The sequence below is a fragment of the Ornithorhynchus anatinus genome, chromosome 7 (assembly GCF_004115215.2).
Source record: "Ornithorhynchus anatinus isolate Pmale09 chromosome 7, mOrnAna1.pri.v4, whole genome shotgun sequence".
NCBI classification, from domain to species: domain Eukaryota; kingdom Metazoa; phylum Chordata; class Mammalia; order Monotremata; family Ornithorhynchidae; genus Ornithorhynchus; species Ornithorhynchus anatinus.
The window spans coordinates 73,148,526-73,174,981 of NC_041734.1; the positions used below are offsets into that span (position 1 = coordinate 73,148,526).

Below are 26,456 nucleotides of genomic sequence, written 5' to 3' on the forward strand. Positions count from 1 at the left end.
GAAACTAACATCCACAATATGATTTTTCAAAGAAGTAATGATACTTGATACATTCTATCACATGCCAGAAAACATGAAAACATTCTGTCAATACTTTATAATCCTCTAAATGTTTGGTCTACCCAGTTTACCACTGTATCATGATAATCTGAATTTTTCATATCCTGTGTCTCAGATAATCAATAATGACATCACGGTTTTATACCACTTGGTCACTGATTTGAAAATTTGTAGGAACGGATGTCAGTTCGTGGCCTGTAACCTACGTAAAATAAATGGTCATAAACCAACACCCTTAAGAAAGTTAAAGACGGACTTGAGGAAAGCAATAATCCCGAAATCTCTCTCCTACTCACTGTTCTTCCGAAGCCTACCCATAAGAGAATGAGGAGCTTTTCTGATGATCTTGGCTGACTCCATAAGAGAATTAAGTTTCCAAGGTTGACTATCTGATACTTTTCATATGAATTTAATTCACTTCAACCTTTCTAGAATTTTCTATTTCCATTGTAATTATAATTAAGTGATCTGAAAATGTCAAGTAAAATTCCCAGATGAAATGAACACTTGTTTCACCCTGAATGAACAAAGGCTTATTATTATAGCATTTCCATTTTTAAAGGACAGTGAAAACTGGGATCTTTGGCACTTAGCCAACCAGAAGGTTCTAGTACCTGGCACATCTGACATGTTCCCCAGTAAAAAAACAACAAACAATACAACAATAAACAGATACACATAGCAACAGACAGACACATTCCCTGCCTACGAAGGACTTACAGGTAGAGGCGGGGAGATTGATATTAACATAAATAAATAAATAAATTACATATCAGTCAGCTTCTTCTGCTCATGGTATCCTCTCTTTTTAATTCTTCCTCTGTCCGCAATTCATTCCAAATTAGGGAGCTCTCCAAAGCCCCTGCCAAGCATCCCCATTTCTGAATTAACCAAAATGTTTGATGACCTGGCACCTCCCATTCTTCCAAAAGGGTAGATAACAAATATTTTACTGCATCATGGGAATATACTAGTTTGGGACACCTATGGATATTGTTCAATGTGCTTGAGATACGTGACATTCAATTCAATCAGTTTTCAATGAAAAACAAAAGCACATGAAATTGTTCAACAACTTTAAGGTAAAATCATTTCTTTACAAATATTTTACATACAAGTCACAGTCAAAGTAAATTGAAGCTATTAATGGGGTTGACAGAACAAATGCCTTCCCACTTCTTTATGTGAAACAGTTAGAAAATGTACCTGAAGTTAGGTACCTTTTAAATTATGTAGCATCCAGATTGTACAAGGATTTTATCACCTTCCCAGTGGTGAGAGGAAAGCATAAAAATCTACTTACATAATACGGGCACCAACGAAAATTTACCAAAGGACCTCAATCTTTGAGTTGTTTCTACAACGTTTCATGCAGAATATTGACATTTTAAAACATCAGTAGACTACTAATGGCTCTAAAAATAGAATTTGAATGCTAAATAGTTTACACTTACATTCACGGCCCTCCTTCTTCTCCTCTTCCTCAGCCATTTTAACTCGGACAGAAAAGGCCATCGCTCACTAATGTCTGCTCCTGTACATAAAAAATAAAAATAAAAATGAATAAGTGAAAATAAATGCTTAACTGACCTAATGGCTCACGTTTCATATAATGCATGGGTCTTTTTTATGGTATTGCTTAACTGAGCATTTACTATGTGTGAACCACAGTTCTAATCACTGGTGTAGATCCGAGTTAGTCTGTCGTGTCCTTATGTTAGGGAAAACGCATGTTATAGTATTGACATTGTCCAATGACTCAGACGTATACACAAATGTTTCCTGCAAAGCCGCATCGCACCGTATCCTTGTCGAAAAACATTTCCTAATTCTGCTGCCACACTGTAACGGCGACATGTAGTGTAAACACGCTTTTTGGCAGCATGGCCTGGTGGAAAGAACACAACCTAGGATTTGGGGGACCTGGGTTCTAATTCCGGCTCTGCCACTTGCCGGTCATGAGACCTTGGGAAAATCACAACTTCTCTGTGCCTCAGTTTCCTCATCTGTAAAATGGAGGTTCAGTAACTGTTCTCTCCCCCATCCATTTAGACGGGGAGACTCATGTGGGGAAGGGGACGGTGTCTGAAGTGATTATTTTTCATCTACCACAGCGTCCAGTACGCTGCACTTAACAAACACCACAATTGGACTGAGTGTAGACGATGAGGTGATGAAGGCAGTGGCGTATGGTGGAGTTTAAACTCAGGAAGAAACAACAGCTTCATGGCACACCAGGGTCACATCATGTCCCTCAGACACAGCAAATCAGCCCTGCATCCCCCACAGCCCACATTAATAGAAGACCTGCAGCGATAGCCGTTACCAACCGTTATCTTTGATGTCGATGTAAAGATGACGCCTGTTACTGTCGATGCCTTATTATGGTTTCTCACCAATAATAACAGAGGAATAATTACAGCCTTTGTTAAGTGCCTCTTCTGTGCCAAGCACTGTTCTTAACCACTAGGTTAAGATGGACGTTAGCAGATGAGACACAGTCCCTCCCTCTCCCACTCGTGGGAGTTATTTAATCACCATTTTACAGATGAGGAAACTGAGGCTCTTTTCGCTAGGCCACCCTGCTTTTCTTCACCTTCCCCGTTGCCATGCCTTTCCCCAACTCACCCCAAAAGTCTCCCAGCCCCAGGAGCTCCACAGCAGCTCCCAAGGTTCTCGGCGATCCCTGCCTAAGGCCTCAACACCCCCATAACCCGTTACTGGGTCCCTGGGCCACTGAAACAATTTCTGCACAGGTGCCAAGCTAATTTAACACATGACTTGATCTGCGATCCAACAGTACGACAATGACATCCCACAAGAGAACAGGATAGAGTTGGCCACGTTGGAAAAGCATGCTGAGTTTACCTAACTTGATAAGGAGTTTACATAGCATACTTACCACCTATTCTCATCCTTGTCTTTTCATGTTGTTTTCTGGATTTTTTAAAATTATTCTTTCATGTCTCCAAATGTGTCACCAATCCTCTCCTGTGATTCTTAGACTCCAGGGATTGTCACTGCCGATTGTTGTATTATACTTCCCAAGCGCTTAGTACAGTGCTCTGCACCCAGTAAATGCTTAATGAATACAATTGAATGAATGACTCTGAGCTCCTGGAGGGCTGGGGATTGGATCTATCCACTCTGTTTTTGCCCCTGAACTTCATTCATTCAATCATATTTATTGAGTGCTTTACTGTGTGCAGGGCACTGTACTAAACACTTGGGAGAGAGCAGCAGTGTGGCCTAGTGGATAAAGCATGGGCCTGGGAGTCAGAAGGATCTGAGTTCTAATCCACTTGTCTGCTGTGCCACTTGTCTGCTGTGTGACCTTGGGCAAATCACTTCACTTCTCTGTCCTGCAGTTTCAATATTTTGATTTTGAAGGAACTGTGTCTAGGGACTTTTGATTAGTCACGTAGAGTAGGTGCTCAATAAATGCTTGATTACGACGAGGAGGGTTGAATAACTTCCCAACCCAGTACCTCATTCTCAATTGGATACAGATCCTAGTATTTTAAAGATAGATAGTGCCATTTTTCAGTGAATGCACTCCCAAAAACCATGGCTCCAGTTCCCTCAACTGTAAAATGGGGAGAGTGTGAGTCCTATGTAAGACTGGAACTGTATCCAACACGATTATCTTGTAACTACCCCAGAGCTTAGAACAATGCCTGGTACTTAGTAAGTGCTTAAGAAATACCGCAATTATTACTATTACAATATCACAATAAAAAGATACATTCCCTGATCTCAATGAGCTTACAGTCTAGAGGGGACATTAATTAAAATAAATTACAGATATGTACATAAGTGTTGTGGGGCGGTGGGGCGATTAATAAAGGGAGCAGGTCAGAGTGAAGCTGACGGGAGAGGGAGAAGAGAAAAGCAGGGCTTAATCAGGGAAAATCTCTTGGAGGAGATATGCCTTCAGTAAGGTTCTGAATGGGGAGAGAGCACTTAATTCAGTGCTCTCCATTATATAAGCATTTAAATATTCGATTAAATCTTCCGGCTCTTTTTTTGAGCTATTTGTTAACCATTAACTATGTGCCAGTCACTGTACTAAGAAATGAGGGTACATACAAGCTAATTAGGATGGTCACAATCCTATATGTGACATGGGACTCACAGTATTAATCTCCATTTTAATAGTAATAATAATAATGTTGGTATTTGTTAAGCGCTTACTACGTGCAGAGCACTGTTCTAAGCGCTGGGGAATACAGCCTACAGGGGAATGAGGCTGTCCCACGTGAGGCTCACAGTCTTCATCCCCATTTTACAGATGAGGGAACTGAGGCACAGAGAAGTGAAGTGACTTGCCCACAGTCACACAGCTGACAAGGGTACTGATGAGGTAACTGAGGCCCAGAGAAATTAAGTGATTTTGCCCAAGATCACACAGCAGACCAGTGGCAGAGTTGGGATTTGAACGCAAGTGCGACTCCCAGGCCCGTGCTTTAACCACTGGCCCACATCGCTCCTGTGAAAATCTCCAATAGTTGCCCATCCATCTCTGCGACAAACAGGAACTCTTTATCTTCAGCTTTAAGGAACTCAGTCAGTTCTCTTCCTCCTACCTAACCTCAATCCTCTCCCACTACAACCCAGATCACACACTTCACTTCTCAAACATCAACCTACTCCACTGTTCTTTGACATCAACTCTCTCACTGCCAACTCAATGCTCCCGTAATAATAATTATTATTATTATGGTATTTGTTAAGTGGTAGATACAAGGTAATCAGGTTGTCCCACGCGGGACTCACAGTCTTCATCCCCATTTGTCTTCATCTCCATTTTACAGATGAGGTAACTGAGGCACAGAAAAGTTAAGTGACCTGCCCAAAGTCACACAGCTGACAAGTGGCAGATCAGGGATTAGAACGCAAGACCTCTGACTCCCAAGCCTGGGCTCTTTCCACTAAGCCTCACAGCACATCCTCCCTCTTGCCTGGAACTCCTTCCCCCTTCATATCCACCAGACCACCACACTCATCTTCAACGTCCTAAAATCAATCTTCTCCAGGAAGCCTTCCCAAACAAACCTCTCATAAAAATAATTAATAACTGTGGTATTTGTTAAGCACTTACTACGTGCCAGGCACTGTACTAAGCACTGGGGAGGAGTGCAAACAAATTGGGTTGAACACAGTCCCTGTCCCACCTCGAGCTCACAGTATTAATCCCCATTTTACAAATGAGGTAACTGAGGCATAGAGAGGTGAAGTGACTGGCCCAAGTTCACAGAGCAAACCAGTGGCAGAGCCGGGAACAGGACCCATGACCTTCTGACTCCCAGGCCCGTGCTCTATCCACTACAACATGTTCATCTCCCCACTCCATTTTCTCATTCATTCAATTCATTAATTCATTTGTATTTATTGAGCACTTTCTATGTGCAGAGCTCTGTGCTAAGCACTTGGGAAAGTGTAATACAACAATAAACTGTGACATTCCCTGCCCAGAGTGATCTTTTTAGAGGGATGAGCTTTCTACGACACTGCAACTCAATACCCACTAAGCACTTAGATACACCCCACCCGCTCACCCCTTATGTTCATATCAAGGATATGAGGATACTACAGAGCTCCCCCTTCCTGCAGAGCTCCCCCTTCCTGTAGTACCCCCAGTAGACTGTAAGTTAATTGAGGGCGGGGACCTTGTCTGCCTCATCTAATAATGTTTATCATGGTACTTGTTAAGCAATCACTATGTGACAGGCACTGTTCTAAGCGCTGGGGAAGATACAAGATAACTGGGTTGGACACAGTCCATGACCCTCACAGCCTCTCAGGCTTAATCCTCATTTTACAGATGAGGCACAGAGAAGTAAAGTGACTTGCTCAAGGTCACACAGCAGACAGGTGGCGGAGTTGGGATTAGAACCCATGACCTTCTGACTCCCAGGCCCCATGCTCTATCCACTGGGCAATGCTGCCTTCCTTCCAGGTACTCTTCCGAGTGCTTAGTACTCTTACAGTGCTCTGTACACAGTAAGTGTTTGATAAATCCCACCTGATTAGTAGATTGATACTACCATGCCTCCCCAATCAAAAGAAAATACAATAAATGCAGAATGCAATAAGAGACGGATTTTTCCGAGTAGCATTATGACCAAAATTTTGTACTTCTGGTTGCGGTGGTTGATTGCATGCCCTCACCCCATGTCGCTAGAATGTTTATGTTGCATCAGGAGGGTTTTTGATGAAAGAGGCTATATCAATCTTTAAATTACATATTATAAATTAATCATTTAATGTCTGTCTCCTCCTCTAGACTGTAAGCTCCTTATGGGCAGAGTATGTGTCTAATTCTATTGGATTATACACTCCCAAGCGCTTAGTACAGCGCTCTTGCATAATAAGCACATAATAAATACCATCGATGATGATCAACAGGAAAACGATAGCTCTTACTGCAGCCCATCCTCCAATCTGAACTATAGACATCCTCGGAAATGGTGGAGAAAATAACCTCCCTCCGCCTTCTTCCGGATTCTCTGCACAACCCTGCTTGTAGCAGAGTTACTTCCTGGCAATGGCTGCCAGCAGCACCATCTGTTTCCATCTTCCCCTCCTTTTTTCCCCCCACTGACAAAGGCATCTCTTTTGAGACTTACTGAAATCCCTTTTCTGCTCTTTCCACCGGGCCATGCTGCTTCTCGGAATGCAGAATATATGTCGTTTTCCTTCATATGTGAAGACGACACTAGTAGACGCTGCACGGCCTAGTGCACGGGCCTGGGAGTCGGGAGGTCCTGTGTTATGCTGTCGAGTCATCTCTGACCCGTAGAAACTCCATGGCCACATCTCACCCAGAACACCCTGTCTCCATCTGCTAACGTTCTGGTAGTGCACCCACAGAGTTCTTTGGAAAAATACGGAAGTGGATTACCATTTCCTTCTTCCGCGCAGTCAACCTGAGCCTCCACCCTCAACTCTCTCTCATGCCGCTGCTGCCCAGCATGGGTGAGTTTTGACTTATAGCAGATTGCCTTCCACTCGCTAGCTACTGCCCAAGTTAGGAATGGAATGGACAGGCCTCTGCTTGACTCTCCCACCCAGAGTCAAAACTGGTAGGATACTGGAAACTCTCCTGGTGCGATGCTGAGAGAAGGAGTCGGGAGGATCTGGGTTCTAATCCAACTCCGCCACTTGCCTGCTATGTGGCAGATAGAAAGCACATGCTGTGTGTGCCCGGCACACAGTCGGCACTTAGAAAATACCACGGTGATGATTATTACTAGTGACTAGGGTAGGTGCTAAGCGTCAAGCAGTGTGGTAAGCTCTAGGGTATATACAGGATAATATCAAACCTAGTATTTGTTCCAGATGGGCTCCCAACTGAACAGTAGGAAGAGCAGGAGAGGGGGAAAGGGGAGGAGGAGATGGGTGATTTTCCCAAGGACATCCAGCAAATAGAGTCAGAGCTCGGATTTGAACCTGGGCCTCCTGACTCTGATTCCCATGCTCTTGCCACTGGATCACTCTGCTTCACTGTTTCGAGCTAACTGTAACCGTGATCCCGGTGTGTGAATGTGGCGACAAAGATCAGTAGTCGATCACCAGTCCCTGCTTCAATAATAATGCTGGTATTTGTTAAGCGCTTACTATGTGCAGAGCACTGTTCTAAGCGCTGGGGTAGATACAGGGTCATCAGGTTGTCCCACGTGAGGCTCACAGTTAAGCCCCATTTTACAGATGAGGTTACTGAGGCACAGAGAAGTTAAGTGACTTGCCCACAGTCACACAGCTGACAAGTGGCAGAGCCGGAGTCGAACCCATGACCTCTGACTCCGAAGCCCAGGCTCTTTCCACTGAGCCACGCTGCTTCAATGCTACACGTACAGACATAAGTATAGGGAAGAGCCCATTCATGAACTAGTGCAAACATTTACTGCCTTATCGGGCAAGCAACTGAGGATAAAAACGCATTTCAAATTCTAAATTAGCTGGATTGGCTGCATATCTAGAAAACTGGAGAGCTCATTTCTTGCTGTGGCCAGATAATCACTGGCCTGCAAATATTTTTCACTACCAGTCATGTAGTACTTTCTTCAAAATTCCTAGAAGCTTTGTTAAGGTCAAGGTAATGTTTCTGCAACTTCAAGATATAATTCATTTCTGGAAAAAAAGGGCTTGGGCCACTCCAACAAGTAGAATGAAAATCATACAACCTAAAATCTGTTTATTCTAAAGAAAAGGTTTCCTGTTCCCCTTTTATCACTACAGAACTGAAGATTTTAGTAAAAAAATGAATTTGGCCTAAAATATCCATTTTCCCAAACTGTGAAATTTTACATTTGCTCTGAAAGGTCATTTCATCCACAGAACAAAGCATATTTCATCCTGCTGAAAAATGGGAACAAATTTGTTCAAACTTACCTGGCTTTTTCAATTGCTTAGAAGTTTGAGTTCCTAGCATTCTCTGGATTACATGGGGTCGACTTGTACCTTTCTGAAACAGAAATCAATGTTTTATAATTAAAAACCAAGATGTAAACAAGACTGTGTGGAATAGAAATAGACCTTATTTCCCCACAAAGGAGAAGGGTCACAGTGCCCATTCTACATACACAGGGAAAAGAATAACTGTTGTTGAGAGTTTTTTCTTTTCTTCAGTCTCAATTACCACCCAATATTTCTTCAGATTTATAAGTGCATTTTCCTCTCAAAAGTTAGACTTCTTGACATTTCATAAATCTTAATTGTATACCAAAAATGGCCCACCCTGTTTGTAGAGGTGCAGTAAGACACCTTTTCTGAAGTGATGAGACACACTTTCCGTGAGAAATGGTTTTATAACATTTTATTAATACCAAAGACAAAGGATTTCAATTTGAGGCCCAAAAGTTGAAAATTTAAAGGTTTTGTTGTTTCTTCTTTTTATCTGTGGGGGCCAGGGAAAGTGGAACATTACAAGTATGACAGAGGGGTGACTCTCCAGTAGCTGTGATAACAGGGAAAAGAGAAAAGAGAGTCAATTAAAAGCCCTAAAAAGCTTTAAGTAATATCTAGACTCCTGGGATCGAGACCTTATACTTTCACTTTTAGACTATCAGCTCCTCGAGGAGAGGAACTCTTAGTTTTTAATTTTCTTGTATACTCAGATACTTGGTACAGTGCTCTGCACACAGTATTAGGTACCAGATATCATGTCTGTATGTCATCCACATATTCTTTTCCTAGCCCTTAGCAGAGTGTTTTGCACATGGCGAGTTCTTAATGTCTCTACCAACTGGCATGCAATTAATACTATCGTAGGAATAAATTTCAGAGATTCCTGTTATGCTTAGAGCTAAATCTCCCAACGAGTGGCCCAAGGAGTTATTGAAACAATTAAAGTAAGCCAACTCTGATAATGGATACAGAAAACTCAATTACATTTAGTTCAGATTGTTTAGATAGCCTCTCCTTCACTTGATTCTTTTTCCTCATATTTTATTTGTTAAATGCTCCCTATGGGCCAGGCATTGTATTAAGGGTTGGGGTAGATACAAGTTTATCCGTTTGGACACGGTCCATGTCCCACATAGGGTTCACAGTCTTAATCCCCATTTTACAGATGAGGGAACTGGGAGAAGTGATTTGCCCAAGGTCACACAGCAGGTAAATGGCAAAACTGGAATTAGAACCCAGGTCCTTCTAACTCCCAGGCCCATGTTCTATCCACTAGGCAACACTGCTTCTCTGTTATCATGGATTTGCTCTCAGGCCAACTCTGATATGTCCTGGAAATCAGGGTCGACAGTAAAACGTAGCAGAGGGTGGCATGAGTCTGGTCTAGATAGTCAATCCCAAAATTCAGAACATAGCTGTTCTGAGTTTGCTAGCCACGGTTTCTAGATTGCTCCAAACTGGCAGGAAAATCATATTATCTCTCATTTTACCGAGCTGTCTTATGGATCTCAGTGTCCTCTGCATTTCACTCCACTTCATTCAAAGAAATAGGGCTTTTTCCACCGCTTCTGAACGTCTTTGATCCTAAATAGACTTGAGCGTCTGGTTAGAGAATAGCTTGCCGGCTTCACCCTTTGAAAAACCTTGAGAGGCCAATGATTCTTCTTTAGGCGAAATCAGTAGGGGAGAGGGGGCAGTCACCCCCTTTTAAGCTCCCGGACACAGAGATTTTGCATGGGGCCCACTTCAAATGGCATCCTGACTGCATAGGGTTCCACAGAGTGGCATGTACAAAGGTCTTAAATCCTCGGATAAAATCTAGGGTCCTGCCGGAATCCGAGCCAGCCCTTGGCTCCGGTTCCTTCAAGGCTGGTTCAGCGTGTCCCCAAATCAACCCAAGTTAAATCTGAACCAGGTTAGGACATGCTTCTGGCTTTCCCAACCCTCTCCAGTTGGGGAATTTGGGAATAGGGAAGGCAGAGAGGAGGGGGCATGAAGCTCTACTCCACCAGGTGGGCAGCCAGACATAGTGGAAAGAGCACGGGGCTGGGAGTAAGAAGATCACGGGTTCTAATCCCAGCTCCGCCACTTGTCTGCTGTGAGATCTTGGATAAGTCACTTCACTTCCTCTGTGCCTCAGTTGCCTCACTGGTATAATGGGGAATGAGACGGTGAGCCTCAGGTGGGACAGGTACTGGGTCCAATCCGATTGGCTTGCATCCGCCCCAGCGCTTAGTTCAGTGTCTGGCACACAGTAAGTGCTTAACAAATACCACATTAGGACCCCTGACCTTCTGATTCCCGGGCCCGTGCTCTGTCCACTACATCGTGCTGCTTCTCAAATTATCTACCTTTTACTTATCTATCTTATCCAAACTGACTACCTTGTACCTACTCCAGCGCTTAGTACAGGGCCTGAAACAAAGTAAGCGCTGAACAACAATTATTATTACTATTCCTATTCCTATTACTAATTCACCAAAAGCAGGACAAATAGAGACTAATGGATAGCCAGCAGAGATACACCTGGCATAATGACCCACCCATCACATTCAAGATTGGGGTTTACGCCGCGAATATCCCTCTCCCACAGTCCAGTCAGAAGATTCGGGTGGAAGAGTTGGTTTAAGAGACAGGAGACGAGCGCTGGTGAAGAAACTTACTGTACTGTGGTTCAACTCCAGGGGCTGTAGCATATAAACAAATGTGCTATCTTCAAACATGCCGCTGTGACACAAGAGACAAATACAGAAAAGTTTAAGAACAACGATAGCAATAAGAAATAGCAAGACTTCAACAGAATCCATTCAATTGCGGATGGTGATTCTTGGAAAATCCATTCGCTTTCTGGAATAGAGGGCTGATGTCGTTGTTACTGCATGGTCATAATTAGACACAAAAGGTCCTTCACTCTCAGAGTGCCTGGACTTGTTTGTTTTAAAAATAATAATAAAGTAGAAAGTTGGTCAGAGAGGATGGACACAGTGCTCTGAAGCTTGTCCTCAAGTAATAATGTATCCTTAGACCCATTTCCTTGAAGTAAACCAATAATATTAATGAAAAAGTGGGGTGGGGAGTGGGGTGGGGAAAATTAATGAAAAGTGGCGTGAGGAAACGGGAGCCCTTTGTACACATGGGTGAAAAATTTAAAATCACTGGTCTCCAGACTAAATATCTGAGCGACAACTGGGCATATCTTCCCAATTCTGGACAAGCTCTAGTCCAAATCATATTTAATTTGAACATGCATAGGGCTTCATTAAGATATAAAAGATGTCTTCTCCTTACCCTAAAGTTAGACATCCACAAGTAAAAGGATGAAATAGAGTATCGTGGACCAACTCAAAACAAAACAAAAGCAAAGGGAAACTGAAATTAACCAACATTTCTGTATTATTACTGCTACTTACTGAAGTCCATTGCAGGTTGATAGGGCAGCTTTTGAATCCTTGATCCCTCTGATGTGTCCATGATAATAGCAATGCTCGCCCCCCTAAAGATGGAAGAAACATAACCACGTAGTATTTATTATGCCTTATTTACAAATTGTCATTCTGTATTAGGTAAAAAAAAAATTGGGGGGAGGAGTTTATAAGTCCCTAGATTGTAAGATCCTCCACTATCATGGCGTAGTGGATAGAGCTTGAGCCTGGGAGTCAGAAAGTCATGGGTTCTAATCCTGGCTCTGCCACTTGTCTGCTGTGTGACCTTGGGCAAGCCACTTCACTTATCTGGGCCTCAGCGACTTCATCTGTAAAAGGGGGATTGAGACTGCGAGCCCTACGTATGACAGGGACTGTGTCCAACCCTATTTGCTTGTACCCACCCCAGCGCTTAGTCCAGTGCCTGGCACACAGTAAGTGCTTAACAAATACCACAATTATTATTATTATCCTAGAGGGTAAGGATCAGGTCTACCAACTCTGTTCTAGTGTATTCTCCAACTCCGTTCTAGTGAAGTGCTTAAGTACAAGTGCTCTGCAGACAGTAAGTGCTCAATAAATACCACTTATTGATTGACCGATCAAAAGTCAGGGTGATGGGGATGGAGCTCCCCTCCAGGAGTGACAGAAGAGCCTTGGTCATGAGATACCTGTAGTGCCAGTGGACAACAAGATGGCCTTTTGCATCCTCTTGCCCCTGCCAGTCATGTAACCACTGGGACACAGTGCGCGGCGAGTGACAAACTGCCACATATGAGCAAGTGACTTGCTCAAGGTCATACCGCGAACAGGTGAAAGAGCCAGGATTGGAGCCCATGAACCTCTGACTCCCTGACCTGTGTTGCATCCACTACACTATGCACGCATATAATAATGTTGGTATTTGTTAAGCGCTTACTATGTGCAGAGCACTGTTCTAAGCGCTGGGGTAGATACAGGGTAATCAGGTTGTCCCACATGAGGCTCGCAGCCTTAATCCCCATTTTACAAATGAGGGAACTGAGGCACAGAGAAGGTCATGAGTTCGAATCCCAGCTCTGCCACTTGTCAGCTGTGTGACTGTGGGCAGGTCACTTAACAGCTCTGTGCCTCAGTTCCCTCATCTGTAAAACAGGGATTAAGACTGTGAGCCCCACGTGGGACAACCTGATTCCCCTGTGTCTACCCCAGCGCTTAGAACAGTGCTCTGCACATAGTAAGCGCTTAACAAATACAAACATTATTATTAAGTGACTTGCCCACTGTCACACAGCTGACAAGTGGCAGAGCCGGGTTCGAACCCATGACCTCTGACTCCCAAGCCCGTGCTCTTTCCACTAAGCCACGCTGCATACGCGCACAACACGGTGTCAAGCTGGGTCCAAAGGGATGTGTGTCACCTGAGAAACCTTCCCTAATTCCCTAATTCCACTAGCCATGTTCTAGCCAAAATGCATAGTGAACCGTATTGGCTACGGCAGAACCGGCCCCAGGTTTTCTCTGTATATTCTAAAGTTTCCCTCTAGAAACCCATCGTGGGCAGCTTGCCCCAGCGGAGACAACATGGGCCTGGGAGTCAGGAGGACCTGGGTCTAATCCCGCTCCGCCCCTTTTCTGTGTGTGATCGCGGGCAAATCACTTAATTGCTCTACGCCTCAGTTATCTCATCTGTAAAATGGGGATTCAGATGGTGAGCCCCTTGAGGGACAGGGACTGTTTCCGACCTGATTCCTTTGTATCTACCAGCGCTTAGAATAACTGTGATGTTGGTTAAGCGCAAACTATGTGCCACGGACCCTAACCCTAATTAATTAGAACGGTACTTGGCGCATCGTAAGCACTCAAATACCGTCATCATCATCGATTCATCCAAACTCTTTTTGGACTCGGCGTTGTTTTGGCCTGCACAATTTCCTGTGTTACGAATTCCATCTGCTCTCTGCACTCTTTTGGAAGATGACCACTATCTTCTCCTTGTGAGTCTGCATTTTTGATCCTCGTCTTAAGCTCGCAACGAAGGGGATGATGGAGAGTGCATGTCGCACTGTGTCTCACAGCATTAAGGCACATGACTGCAGGCCCTGGTCAGAGGCTAATTCAAGCAAATGATGCCAAGAGCCTACCAAATATATATTTGTACATATATATATATGTATATATCTATGATCCTGGCTTGGCATACTGGCTTTTCACCAGAGAGTCGTCAACAGGGATAATTTCCACAATGGTATCACGCTTCCAGGGCTGTTACTGCCTAGGGAGTGATTCTCCATGGGAAGTAGACATTAGCCTTCCTTCAGCGTGGATTAAGACGGAGTTAGATGGGATGTTGTGTTTTCCTCAGAGAAGCAGCGTGGCTCAGTGGAAAGAGTCCGGGCTTGGGAGTCAGAGGTCATGGGTTCGAATCCCGGCTCTGCCGCTTGTCAGCTGTGTGACTGTGGGCAAGTCACTTCACTTCTCTGTGCCTCAGTTACCTCATCTGGAAAATGGGGATTAAGACTGTGAGCCTCATGTGGGACAACCTGATTCCCCGGTGTCTACCCCAGCGCTTAGAACAGTGCTCTGCACATAGTAAGCACTTAACAAAAATACCAACATTAACTTCTAAGGGTGACTCATAGCAGCCTAGGGACAGAGAGAAGACAAAGATTCTCTCTTCCTTTATTAATAATAATTATTATTATTATTACTCTGGCATTTGTTAAGTGCTTACTATGTGCCAAGCACTGTTCTAAGCACTGGAGTAGATAGAGGGTAATCAAGCTGTTCGAAGTGGGGCTCACATTTTTAATCCCCATTTTACAGATGAGGTAACTGAGGCCCAGAGAAGTTAAGTAACTTGCCCAAGGTCAAGGAACTGGACCCCTTGGTCATTTAAGGACCAGATTTTCCATGTTGGATGTCTATGTCGAGCACCTTAAATCGCCCACACCGCTTAAACTTCACTACCCTGGGTCTAATGACTGCGTACTTAAACATCTATTTGTAAGTCCAACCCAGGGTGCACATTACAAGGTCAATTTGCACACTGATAGATAGCGGTCGCAGACCATCACATTGCAATCACGCACATTTACCAAGTGAAGCTTAAGCTTCACATTTTACAAATTTGGACCTAAAGTTGTGGGAGTGAGTTTTCTGTAATTGAGTTTTATTCTATATTTGTTTTCCTGTAATTAGCTTTTTGTAATTAAGTTTTAGGTGCCTCATTTACTCGGCCACTCAAATAAAATGAATTAGTATGGTTATTAAGCAATTTTCGGGATGTTGTTGTTTTAAGAGTTCCTTCACTGCATCTTAAAATAAATGTATTTTGGTTAGATCTGAATTTCCTCTGCCTAATTCTATTTGGGAGCAGCAAATTGCTGTCATGCTGTTACTGGTGAGGGTCTTGTTAAGCCAAAGGATGTTTTTCATTTCTACTCCTATGCATGGAGTCAAGGGTTGGACTGAAATTGAACCAAAATGTCTCTGGTAATACAATAGACATATCGCCAAGGAGCATCTTGGTGAAGATGTTCTTTCACCAAGAGAAACGAAGCTGCTAAGAGAAGCAGCGTGGCTCAGTGGAAAGAGCCCGGGCTTGGGAGTCAGAGGTCATGAGTTCGAATCCCGGCTCTGCCACTTGTCAGCTGTGTGACTGTGGGCGAGTCACTTCACTTCTCTGTGCCTCAGTTACCTCATCTGCTAAATGGGGATTAACTGTGAGCCTCACATGGGACAACCTGATTACCCTGTATCTACCCCAGCACTTAGAACAGTGCTCTGCATATAGCAAGTGCTTAACAGATACCAACGTTATTATCATCTAAACCATTCAGGTAGCTTAAATATTAGGGTCTGAAAAATGAAGTCACCTGTAAGCAGATCTGAGAAACAGTGTTACCTAGTGGATAGAGCACAGGCCTGGGAGTCAGAAAGACCTGGGTTCTAATTCCTGCTCTGCCGAATGTCTGCTGCGTGACCTTGGGCAAGTGACACCTTCTCTGGGGCTCAGTTACCTCAACTGTAAAATGGGGATTAAGAGAGTGAGCCTCATGTGGGACAGGGACTGTGTCCAGCTTGATTAACGTGCATCTATCCCAGAACTTAGAACAGTCTTTGGCATATAGCAAGCACTTAATGACCATTACAGTAATAACAGTAATAATACTCTATGGCAATTATTAACGGCTTTACCCTAACCCGTAACCACAGGCAGAGTAACCTGAGTGGCCCCCTCTAAGCTCGTCAATGGGCAGGGACTGTCTCTATCTGTTGCCCATTTGTACATTCCAAGGGCTTAGTACAGTGCTCTGCATATAGTAAGCGCTCAATATATACTACTGAATGAATCTGAGAAGCAAAAAAAAAAAAAAATGTTGGTATTTGTTAAGCGCTTACTATGTGCCGAGCACTGTTCTAAGCGCTGGGGTAGACATAGGGGAATCAGGTTGTCCCACGTGGGGCTCACAGTCTTAATCCCCATTTTACAGATGAGGGAACTGAGGCACAGAGAAGTTAAGTGACTTACCCACGGTCACACAGCCGACAAGTGGCAGAGCTGGGATTCGAACTCATGAGCCCTGACTCCAAAGCCCATGCTCTTTCCACTGAGCCACGCTGCTTCTCCAGCGAGAAGCAGCGTAGGTTAGTGACAAGAGCACGAGCTTGGGAGTCAGAGGTTGTGGGTTCTAATCCCGGCTCCGCCACTTTATCAGTTGGGTGACTTTGGGCAAGTCACTTAACTTCTCTGTGCCTCAGTTATCCCCTCTGTAAAATTGGGATTGAGACTGCGAGCCCCATGTGGGACAACCTGATTACCTTGTACTTACCCCAGTGTTTAGAACAGTGCTTGGCACATAGTAAGTGTTTAACAAATACCATCGTTATTAAGTGCTTAATAATGCTAGCAGTGTGGCCCAGGGGAAAGAGCCCGGGCTTGGGAGTCAGAGGTCATGGGTTCGAATTCCGGCTCTGCCACTTGTCGCTTGTGTGACTGACTGTGGGCAAGTCACTTAACTTCTCTGTGCCTCAGTGACCTCATCTGTAAAATGGGGATTAACTGTGAGTCTCACGTGGGACAACCTGATGACCCTGTATCTCCCCCAGCGCTTAGAACAGTGCTCTGCACACAGTAAGCGCTTAACAAATACCAACATTATCATTATTATTATAAAACTGCTTGGCACACAGTAAGCGCTTAAGAAATACCATCATTATTCAGTGCTTAGAACAGTGCCAGTGCTTAGAACACTGTTTGGAACATAGTAAGTGCTTAACAACTACCATAATTATTAAAAAGAAAAAATTAGGGTTTGGGTTAAGTATTTACTCCAATAAATGCAACCAGAGAATGGGGGTTACATTGGAATCTGGTCTTCTAACAGTGACTGAGATTGCACTGCTAGACGAAAACACTAGAACTGGTCTGTTAAAAACTTACCATAATTAACGGTCAATCTGGGAATCAATCAATCGTACTTACTGGGCACTTATTGTGTGCAGAGACCTGGACTAAGATCTTGGGAGAATACAATTGAGAGAATAATAATAATAAAATAAAATTCAACAGAGTTGTTAGACACTCTCCCTGCCTACGAGGAGCTTACAGTTTAATGATAAGGCAGGCTAGCTCCTCACACAGATACGGGGGACAGCGAAAGTGTAAACTCCTTGAAAGCACTGGGCACAGCTTCACTTCCAAGCAGCTTATTCATTCAAAAGTATTTACTGAACGCTATGTGCAGAGCACTGTACTAAGCGCTTGGAATGTACAAATCGGCAACAGATAGAGACAGGCCCTGCCTTCTGACGGGCTTACAAGCTTAGTATGCTGCTCTGAAGACAGCTGGTGCTCAATTAGTACTACTGATTAATGAGCAAGTCACTTCTGGGTCTCAGTTTCCTCATCTGTAAAGTGGGTATTACACAGCGGTTATCCCTCCCTCTTAGACCATAAGCCCCATGTGGTCTAAGACCGGGCCTATCTAGTTGTACTGCATCTACAATTGCACTGAATGAGTGAATGAATGAACATTCATTCATTCATCCAATCCTACTTATTGAGTGCTTACTGTGTGCAGAGCACTGTACTAAGCGCTTGGAAAGTACAATGTGTAGCATAACGTTTGGCACATAGGAAGGGCTATCACTGTGAGCTCTAGACTGTGCGCTCCTTCTAGACTGTGAGCTTGTTGTGGGCAGGAATGTGTCTGTTTGATGTTATACCGTACTGTCCCAAGCGCTTAGTACAGCGCTTTGCACACAATAAGTGCTCAACAAATACGTCTGAATGAATGAATAGGGCTAATAGTAGTGAGGAGCAGCACAGTCTAGTGAGGAACAGCATGGCTTAGTAGAAAGAGCGTAGGCCTGGGATTCAGAGGACCTGGGTTCTAATCCTGGTTCTTCCAAATGTCATCTCTGTGACCTTGGGCAAGTCACTTAACTTTTCTGTGCTTCAGTTACCTCATATGTACAACAGGAATTTAGACTGTGAGCCCTACATGGGACACAGACTGTGTCCAACCTAATGAGCCTGTATCTACTCCAGTGCTTAGTACAGTGACTGGCACACAGTAAGCGCTTAAATACCATTAAAAATAATGAAAGACCCTGACTATGCCCTCATTTCTCCCATTCTCTCTCCCCTCTAGGGTCATGATCATCATCAATGGTATTTATTTAGTGCTTATTGTGTGCACAGCAATGTATCAAACCCTGGGGAAATTTCAATACAACAGAGTTGGTCAACACGTTCATGAGTCTAGAGGTGAGAGACAGATACTAATAGAAATAATTTTTTTATTATTACTATTATGGAATTTGTTAAGTGTGCACTATGTGCCAGGCACTGTAGTAAGTGCTGGGGTAGATACAAACAACTCGGGTTGGACACAGTCCCTGTCCCATGTGGGACTCACCGTCTCAATCCCCATTTTACAAATGAGGAAACTAAGGACTAGTGAAGTGACTTGCCCAAGGTCACACAGCAGACAAGTGGCAGAGCGGAGATTAGAACTCATGACCTTCTGACTCCCAAGCCCGTGCTCTATCCACTATGCCATGCTGCTTTGTAATTCGTAATTTATAAATATGCACGTAAGTGCCGTGGGGTTGAGAGTGGGGGGTGATAAGGTCACAGAACCAAGTGTACTATGTTGCCTATGCACTTTCATTCATTCATTCAATAGTATTTATTGAGCGCTTACTAGGTGCAGAGCACTTTACTAAGCACTTGGAACGTACAAATACGCAACAGATAAGAGACAGTCCCTGCCCATCGATGGGTTTACAGTCTAATCGGGGGAGACAGATGGACAAAACTAATAGCAATAAATAGAATCAAGGGGATGTACATCTCATTAACAAAATAAATAGGGTAATAAAAATATATACAAATGAGCGGTCGAGCACAGTGCTGAGGGGAGGGGAATGGGGGGGGGGGGAGCAGAGGGAAAGTGGGGGAAAAGGGGGCTTAGCTGAGGGGAGGTGAAGGGGAGTAGAGGGGGGGCAGAGGGAGCACAAGGAAAAGGGGAAGCTCAGTCTGGGAAGGCCTCTTGGAGGAGGTGAGCTCTCTGTAGGGGGCACTTGGGTCTGTATACCTTAAGAACCTTATATTCACCCCATTGCCAGCTCCATAGCAATTGAGCAGACACGCTTACACTCTCCATTTACATCTTCGGGAATTTATTTTAATGTCTGTCCCCCCCTTCTAGACCGTGAGCTCTTTTAAGGCAGGGGATGGATCTTCCATCCCTACCGTACAGCTCTCATACAAGCAGTATACAATAAATACTCCATAGACACCATTATTGATTGATCAATACATACCAATATTATTACCGTTCTAGCCTAGAACTTTCTAGAACAGTGATGATTACTGAAAGCAAAGACTTAGGAACTCCAAGCAACCTATGAATCATCACTACCTTGCAGCTCTTGATGACTCTGACAAAATTGATACCTAAGGGAATAAACCTTGAGTCATTTTAAACGAGGAATCTGACATGCAAGGAAAAAGTGATCTAATGCTAAACACATCGAAAGAAACTAAACCAAAGACCTTAATTCATTCTGAAAGAGTGCATATGGACCCATACTTATATCCACAAAACCAATGAAAAGTGTCCATGGCTCTACTTTTATTAATAATAATAATAATAATAATAATGTTGGTATTTAAGTGCTTACTATGTGCAGATCACTGTTCTAAGCGCTGGGGTAGACACAGGGTAATCAGATTGTCCCACACGAGGCTCACAGTCTTCATCCCCATTTTACAGATGAGGTAACTGAGGCACAGAGAGGTTAAGTGACTTGCCCACAGTCACACAGCTGACAAATGGCGGAGCCGGGATTCGAACCCATGACCTCTGACTCCCAAGCCCGGGCTCTTTCCACTGAGCCACGCTGCTTCTCAGACTTTTAATCAGTCAGGGAAGCAGTGTGGCCTCGTGGACAGAGCATGGATCTGGGTGTCAGAGGACCTGGGTTCTAATCCAGAGATTAGAGAATCCCGGCTCTGCCACTTGTCAGCTGTGTGACCGTGGGCAAGTCACTTAACTGCTCTGTGCCTCAGTTACCTCATCTGTAAAATGGGGATTAAGACTGTGAGCCCCACGTGGGACAACCTGATTCCCCTGTGTCTACCCCAGTGCTTAGAACAGTGCTCTGCACATAGAAAGCGCTTAACAAATACCAACATTATTATTATTATTATTATTAATCCACTTTAGTCCACGTTTAGACTGTGAGCCCGTCATTGGCCAGGGATTGTCTCTATCTGCTGCCGGATTCATTCCAAGCGCTTAGTACAGTGTTCTGCACATAGTAAGCGCTCAGTAAATACTATTGAATGAATTGAATGAATAATCCCTGCTCCACCACTCATCTGTTGTGTGATTTTGGACAAGTCACATAACTTCACTGGGTGTCAGTTACCTTAGCCATAAAATGGGGATTTAGACTGGGAGCCCCATCTGGGAAATGGACTGTGTCCAACCTGATTAACTTGGATCTACGACAGTGCTTAGTACACTGCCTACCACAGAGTAAGTGCTTAACAAACACCACAAAATAAAAAAAAGTCAAGAAAGGAATCACTTAAAGATGATAAGAGCATTTGAACAATCTTCTGCATAGACTGCTGGCCTTCAAGGTTAAAGCCTGTGAAGAACATCCATCTAACCCACGAACACACAAAGACATGACCTTCAACTTGAAAAGAAGACATCACTGAATTAAGATGCTTCCTATTAAGACTGGGCTTTAAGCTCCTTTTGGACAAGGATCAGGTCTATCAACTCCCCTGAACCGTACTCTCCCAATCACTCAGTACAGTGCTGTGCACACAGTAAGCGGTCACTAAGTACCATTGATTAAGACATATTAGCAGAGATCAGGCATATGCTCAGATGCCAGCAGATATCAATATTAGGAACGTTAAAAAACTGTCAACACTGGTTCAAATATGTTACCTTTCCCTCTTCAACAAGACCAAAAGATCCACTGTGGATATTATCTTGGAATCTCCCTGTCTCTCTCGGTGAGTTCAAGTCAGTCAAATGACCACCCTCTCAGAAATGAATGATCTAAGATGGCTGAAGGTGAGGAGGATGAGGAGGGGAGAAAAGGAGAACAGGCAACTTTACAAGTTTGGACTTTTTTTTTTGACCGAGTGAAAAGCTTCTTGTTTTGTAATGGACTCTATCCTCACTAAAAGTGGTCAAAATAGCACAGGATTTTAAGTAGGGCTTTGAGGTCTGTCCTAATGAGACTGCTGTAATGTTTTTTGACACAACTTTATGCAGGAATGGAAGGGATATAAAATGAGAGATAAGTCATGCAGACAGGCTATTTTTGCTAGGAGCCTGGGATCTACAATCAATGGTATTTATTGAGCACTTACTTTGAGCTTAAATCTGTACTACACATTCTTTAGTGATTTATTTAAATTAATGCCTATCTCCCCCTCTAGACTATAAGCTCCCAGGGAATGTCTGTTTACTGCTGCTCCCTTTATTCATCCCCCCTCTCACCCCCACAGCATTTATGTCCCTATCTGTAATGTACTTATTTATATAATGTCTGACTCCCACTCTAGACTGTAGCTCATTGTGAGCAGGGAATGTGTCTGTTATCCCGTGGTACTGTACTCTCCCAAGTGCTTAGTTTGGGGAAGCAGCACTGCGTAATGGATAGAACACGGGCCTGGGAGTCAGAAAGTCATGGGTTCTAATCCTGGCTCCACCACTTGTCCGCTGTGTGGCCTTGGGCAAGTCACTTGATTTCTCTGTACCTCAGTGACCTCATCTGTAAAATGGGGATTAAGACTGTGGGCCCTCTGTGGGACAGGGACTGCATCCAACCCAATTTGCTTGTATCCACCCCAGTGCTGGCACATACTAAGTGCCTATCAAATGCCATTATTACTACTATTATTATTACAAGGCTCTGCACACAGTAAGTGCTCAATAAAGACAACTGATTGGTTGACTTTACTATGGTGCCAGGGGATGAGAAGCCAAGGCTGGAGGGGAAATCCAGTGTTTTGTGGATCCAAATATATTTAGCAGGGAATGTGTCAGTCATATTGTCATATTGTACTCTCCCAAGCACTTAGAACAGTGCTCTGCACATAGTAAGTGCTCAATAAATAGGAGTGATTGATATTTAGCTCTTCTGCTTGACACAATCCCCATTCGTGTTTGGTTTGATACTTAATTTTGGATTTCCTCCTCATGGTCTCAGTTCAGAGTTGGGTTTTTGTACCAAAATGTTCTGTGCTGGCTGAACAAATGCAGCCATGAACTTTATTCTAAATTCCCCTCCACTTCCTGCCCCTGCTCTACTGTACTAAAACAACAATAATAACAATAATAATAATTGTGGCTTTTGTTAAGCACTTCCTCTGTACCAGGGGCTATACTAACAATGGGAAAGATACAAGATAATCAGGTCTCACATGGGTGGGGGGGCACAGATTAAGTAGAAGAGAGACCAGATACTGAATCCCCATTTGGCAGAGGGAACTGAGGCACAGAGAAGTTAAATGACTTGCCCAAGGTCAAGGTCACACGGCAGTCTAGTGGTGAAGCTGGGATTAGAGCCCAAGTTCTCTGATTCCCAAGCCTGTGATCTTTCCACCAGGCCAACTGCTCCTCAGTAGTCCATTTTCACTACTATCTCCCATCACACTGTAACTATGCTCACACACTTGGCGATTCAACCAACTAACCAAGACCTAAGTGGAAAATAAAAGTCATCAAAGTCCGCTTGCAACTGCACTCTTGGCGAAGCAGCTACAATCAATCAGTAAATCAATCGTATCTACTGAGCATTTACCGAAAGCAGGGTGCTGTACTAAGCACTTGGGAGAGTATAATAAAACAGAGTTGGTAGACATGTTCCCTGCTCGGGGTCTACCATTATAACTCCCTTGGCTCCCTGATAAAATTTTTCAGGTTATACATCGATGACTATTTTTCTACTGACAACTCGAAGTATTCAATCCTACAACTGGGAAGGGTATATTGTTTTTTTTTTTTAAATTAGAGGGCTGGCTAAAAAGTAGTTCTAAAAAAGGTAGAAGTAGGCATAATATATTTCAAACTGGGGTATGCCAATCTGAACCTTGCAGAGGGAGAAAGTGAAAGTGTTTTAGAATTCAGAAACTTGAGACCTCTCACCAACACACACACCCGATCCTTACCATCTGCTCCAGTTAAAAATCAATGGAAATGGAATGGAGCTGGTAGTTCAGATAAAGTGCAATTGCACCAATGCCACATGCATTTTTAATGCCTCATCTAAAATGTACTATTTGACCTCAAAATAACTTTGCTGAGAGTTAGTGTCATCTGCTTTTTTCATTTTACATGACATCATTTTTAACCTCTTGCTTCATTTTTTTGCTCTCTATCCTCAGAAGCATTGCTGGTCCAAATCTAATTAGGCACAAATACATTTTAATCAGCCAATTTAAGGTTAAATACCCAGAAAAATCATTAACCCACAAATGAACTCTGGTCACATGATATGATGAGTTAAGCTGCAGTATATACATCGAGTCAATCGATGGTATCTATTGAGTGATCACTGTGCAGAGCACTATACTAAGCACTAGGAAGAATACAACAGAGACACATCCCTTGACCACAATGAGCTTTAAGTCTAGAGGGGGAGGCAGACATTAATATAGATAAATAATTTATAATGTATAACGTAAAGATACGTACAGAAGTGCTGCGGAGTTGAGGGTGGGATGAACAACAAATGTCAAAAGGTCACAGATCCAAGTGCATAGAAGATGGAGAAGTGAAAGGGGTCAGGGGAAAAGAGGCCTTAAATAAGGAAGACCTCCTCCCCAGCAGAGCCAGCATATTCAACTCCACTGTTTTCCCACTCCGCATTTAATTCTTGCTTACCGGCATTCCGTTGGAGGTGGACTTTTGAGGGGTTTAGCCAACTTAGTTATTCTAAACACAACTGGCAACACATGCCCAGCCTGTGATGATCATCCAGGCTGTGATGATCACAGAACTTCAGTCTGACCCTGTGTCTCCTTTCCAAAGCAAAGGCCATTTTGGGAATACTGTGGAGCACTGATCTGTAGTCCCACTCTCAAAGTAACACACGAAGTACCTCCTTACAGGGACCGGAAACCCAGAATCTAGCCCAACTCATTCTGGCCTTAGCCACTTTCTTCTCATCCTGAAGTCTCTTGGGCCTAGTGATGGCAGCAGGGAGACATAAGGCGTCAATGCTGAATGAAAAGGGGCCAGAAACCAGTTTCTGAGCTTTCCCGAGTCTAAGTAGGCCTCTCCCCAAGGAACACAGAACTTAAGAAAGTGACCAAGAGGAAAAGGGGTCTCTGACTCTGAGAAGAAACACCGTAAGCTCGTCCTCTAGATCATAAACTCGTGGGCAGGGAATGTGTCTGTTTATTGGTTTACTGTACTCTCCCAAGTGCTTAGTACCGTGCTTTACACACAGTAAATGCTCAGTAAATACAATCCACTGAAACGCAGCGTGGCCAAAGAACATGCAGTCATGTCTTGTGGACTCTGAAGAAACGCTGTCTTATAAGACCATATGCTCGTTATGGGCAGGGAACGTGTCTATCCACTCTATTATACTGTACTCTCCTAAGTGATTTGTACAGTGCTCTGCACACAGTGAGCACTCAATAAATACCACTGACTGAATTAAGTAGTGCTATCCATACTCCAAGGGTGGCAGGTCTCTACTTGAGAGGCAATTTGGTCTAACAGAAAGAGGTGGGGACTGCAAGTCAGAAGATCTAGGTTCTAATCCCACTATTGTCATTCATTCATTCATTCAATAGTATTTAGTGAGCGCTTACTTTGTGCAGAGCACTGTACTAAGAACTTGGAAAGTACAATTCGGCAAAAGATAGAGACAATCCCTGCCCAGTGACGGGCTCACAGTCTAATCGGGGGAGACAGACAGCAAAGCAAAACAGAACAAAACAAAAACAAGACATCATCATCAAGATAAACAGAATCAAGGGGATGTACACCTCACTGCCATTGGTCCACTGTGTGACCTAGACATATCAGAGCTTCGGCTTCTTCATCTGTGAAATGGGGATAAGTACGATTGTGAGCCCCACGAGGGCCAGGAACCGTGTCCGATTTGATCGCCGATACCTACCCTGGAACTCGGTACATACTAAGCATTTAAGAAATTCCGTAATTAAATATTTAACCATCTCTCCGTACAGTGCCGAAGTATGATACCCACTGACTCAGAAAAATAAGATCTCAGTCCCAAGGGCCCCATTTCTTTCTCTACTAAAATCTGTTGTGCAGTTGCATGCAGGTTATTTCATCTCTCGGGGCCTTAGTTTCCCAGTCTCCTGACATAACTGCACCATGACCTGATTCTTCCTCCTGTTCTCTCGCTTGATAAATCACCCTTGTCTGTTTGTTCTCCCTGTTATAATGCAAGCTCCTCGAGGACAAGAATTGGGGCTTGAGTCTGTTATGCTCTCCCAAGTGCTCAGTACAGTACTTTGCACTCAGTGCTTAAATACCTCTCGTTGATTAGACACTAAAATATAACCTAAAAAAACCTTCATAACACACCCAAAATAATTAACCAGGGGAATTTTGTAGTTTCAGGATTTCTTGTACAGAAGTCCTTTAAAAGTACGGTGCTTCAAATGAGTCGTTTACTGGGAGCAGGTTTTATTAAAGAAGGCGGCAACTTTTTAACTATGTCAGAATTTTGACAGCCCAAGTTAAGCAAGAGATCAATAATTATCAGCAGAAATACATTGACTTTCACAGGCATGATACAATTTATATTATAATAAGTATACACCTGCCATTAAGAGTAGGTTTGATGACGAATTTTTCCTGAAGAGAACTTTGGAAAAATAAAAGGTGAAAATTTTCACCTTTAATTCTAAAAGGTAAAAATTTTTATATGTAAGATAGCCATTTTTACGTGTTGTGTATGATTAAAATTACTTTTGATTTTTCCCTTTTGTTGCCAGAAGTACCATTTTGGATTTGTTACAGAACAATAGCTTATGGAGAAAAGTATTTCATTTAA

The 26,456-nt window shown here is 43.4% G+C and overlaps 1 protein-coding gene across 5 annotated transcripts in view; it reads right to left on the bottom strand.

The window, feature by feature from the left end:
- The window catches only part of ADAM23 (ADAM metallopeptidase domain 23), a 201,161-nt gene that overhangs the window by 69,439 nt on the left and 105,266 nt on the right, over positions 1 to 26,456 (bottom strand). For all 5 annotated transcript variants that reach the window (XM_029069168.2, XM_029069169.2, XM_029069167.2 and 2 more), the window contains exons 5-8: positions 11,880 to 11,962; positions 11,133 to 11,196; positions 8,455 to 8,527; positions 1,515 to 1,594 (exon numbers count right to left, since the gene is read on the bottom strand). In XM_029069168.2, the coding sequence (XP_028925001.1) occupies positions 1,515 to 1,594; positions 8,455 to 8,527; positions 11,133 to 11,196; positions 11,880 to 11,962 (300 nt within the window). The remainder of the gene's footprint in view (positions 1 to 1,514; positions 1,595 to 8,454; positions 8,528 to 11,132; positions 11,197 to 11,879; positions 11,963 to 26,456) is intronic.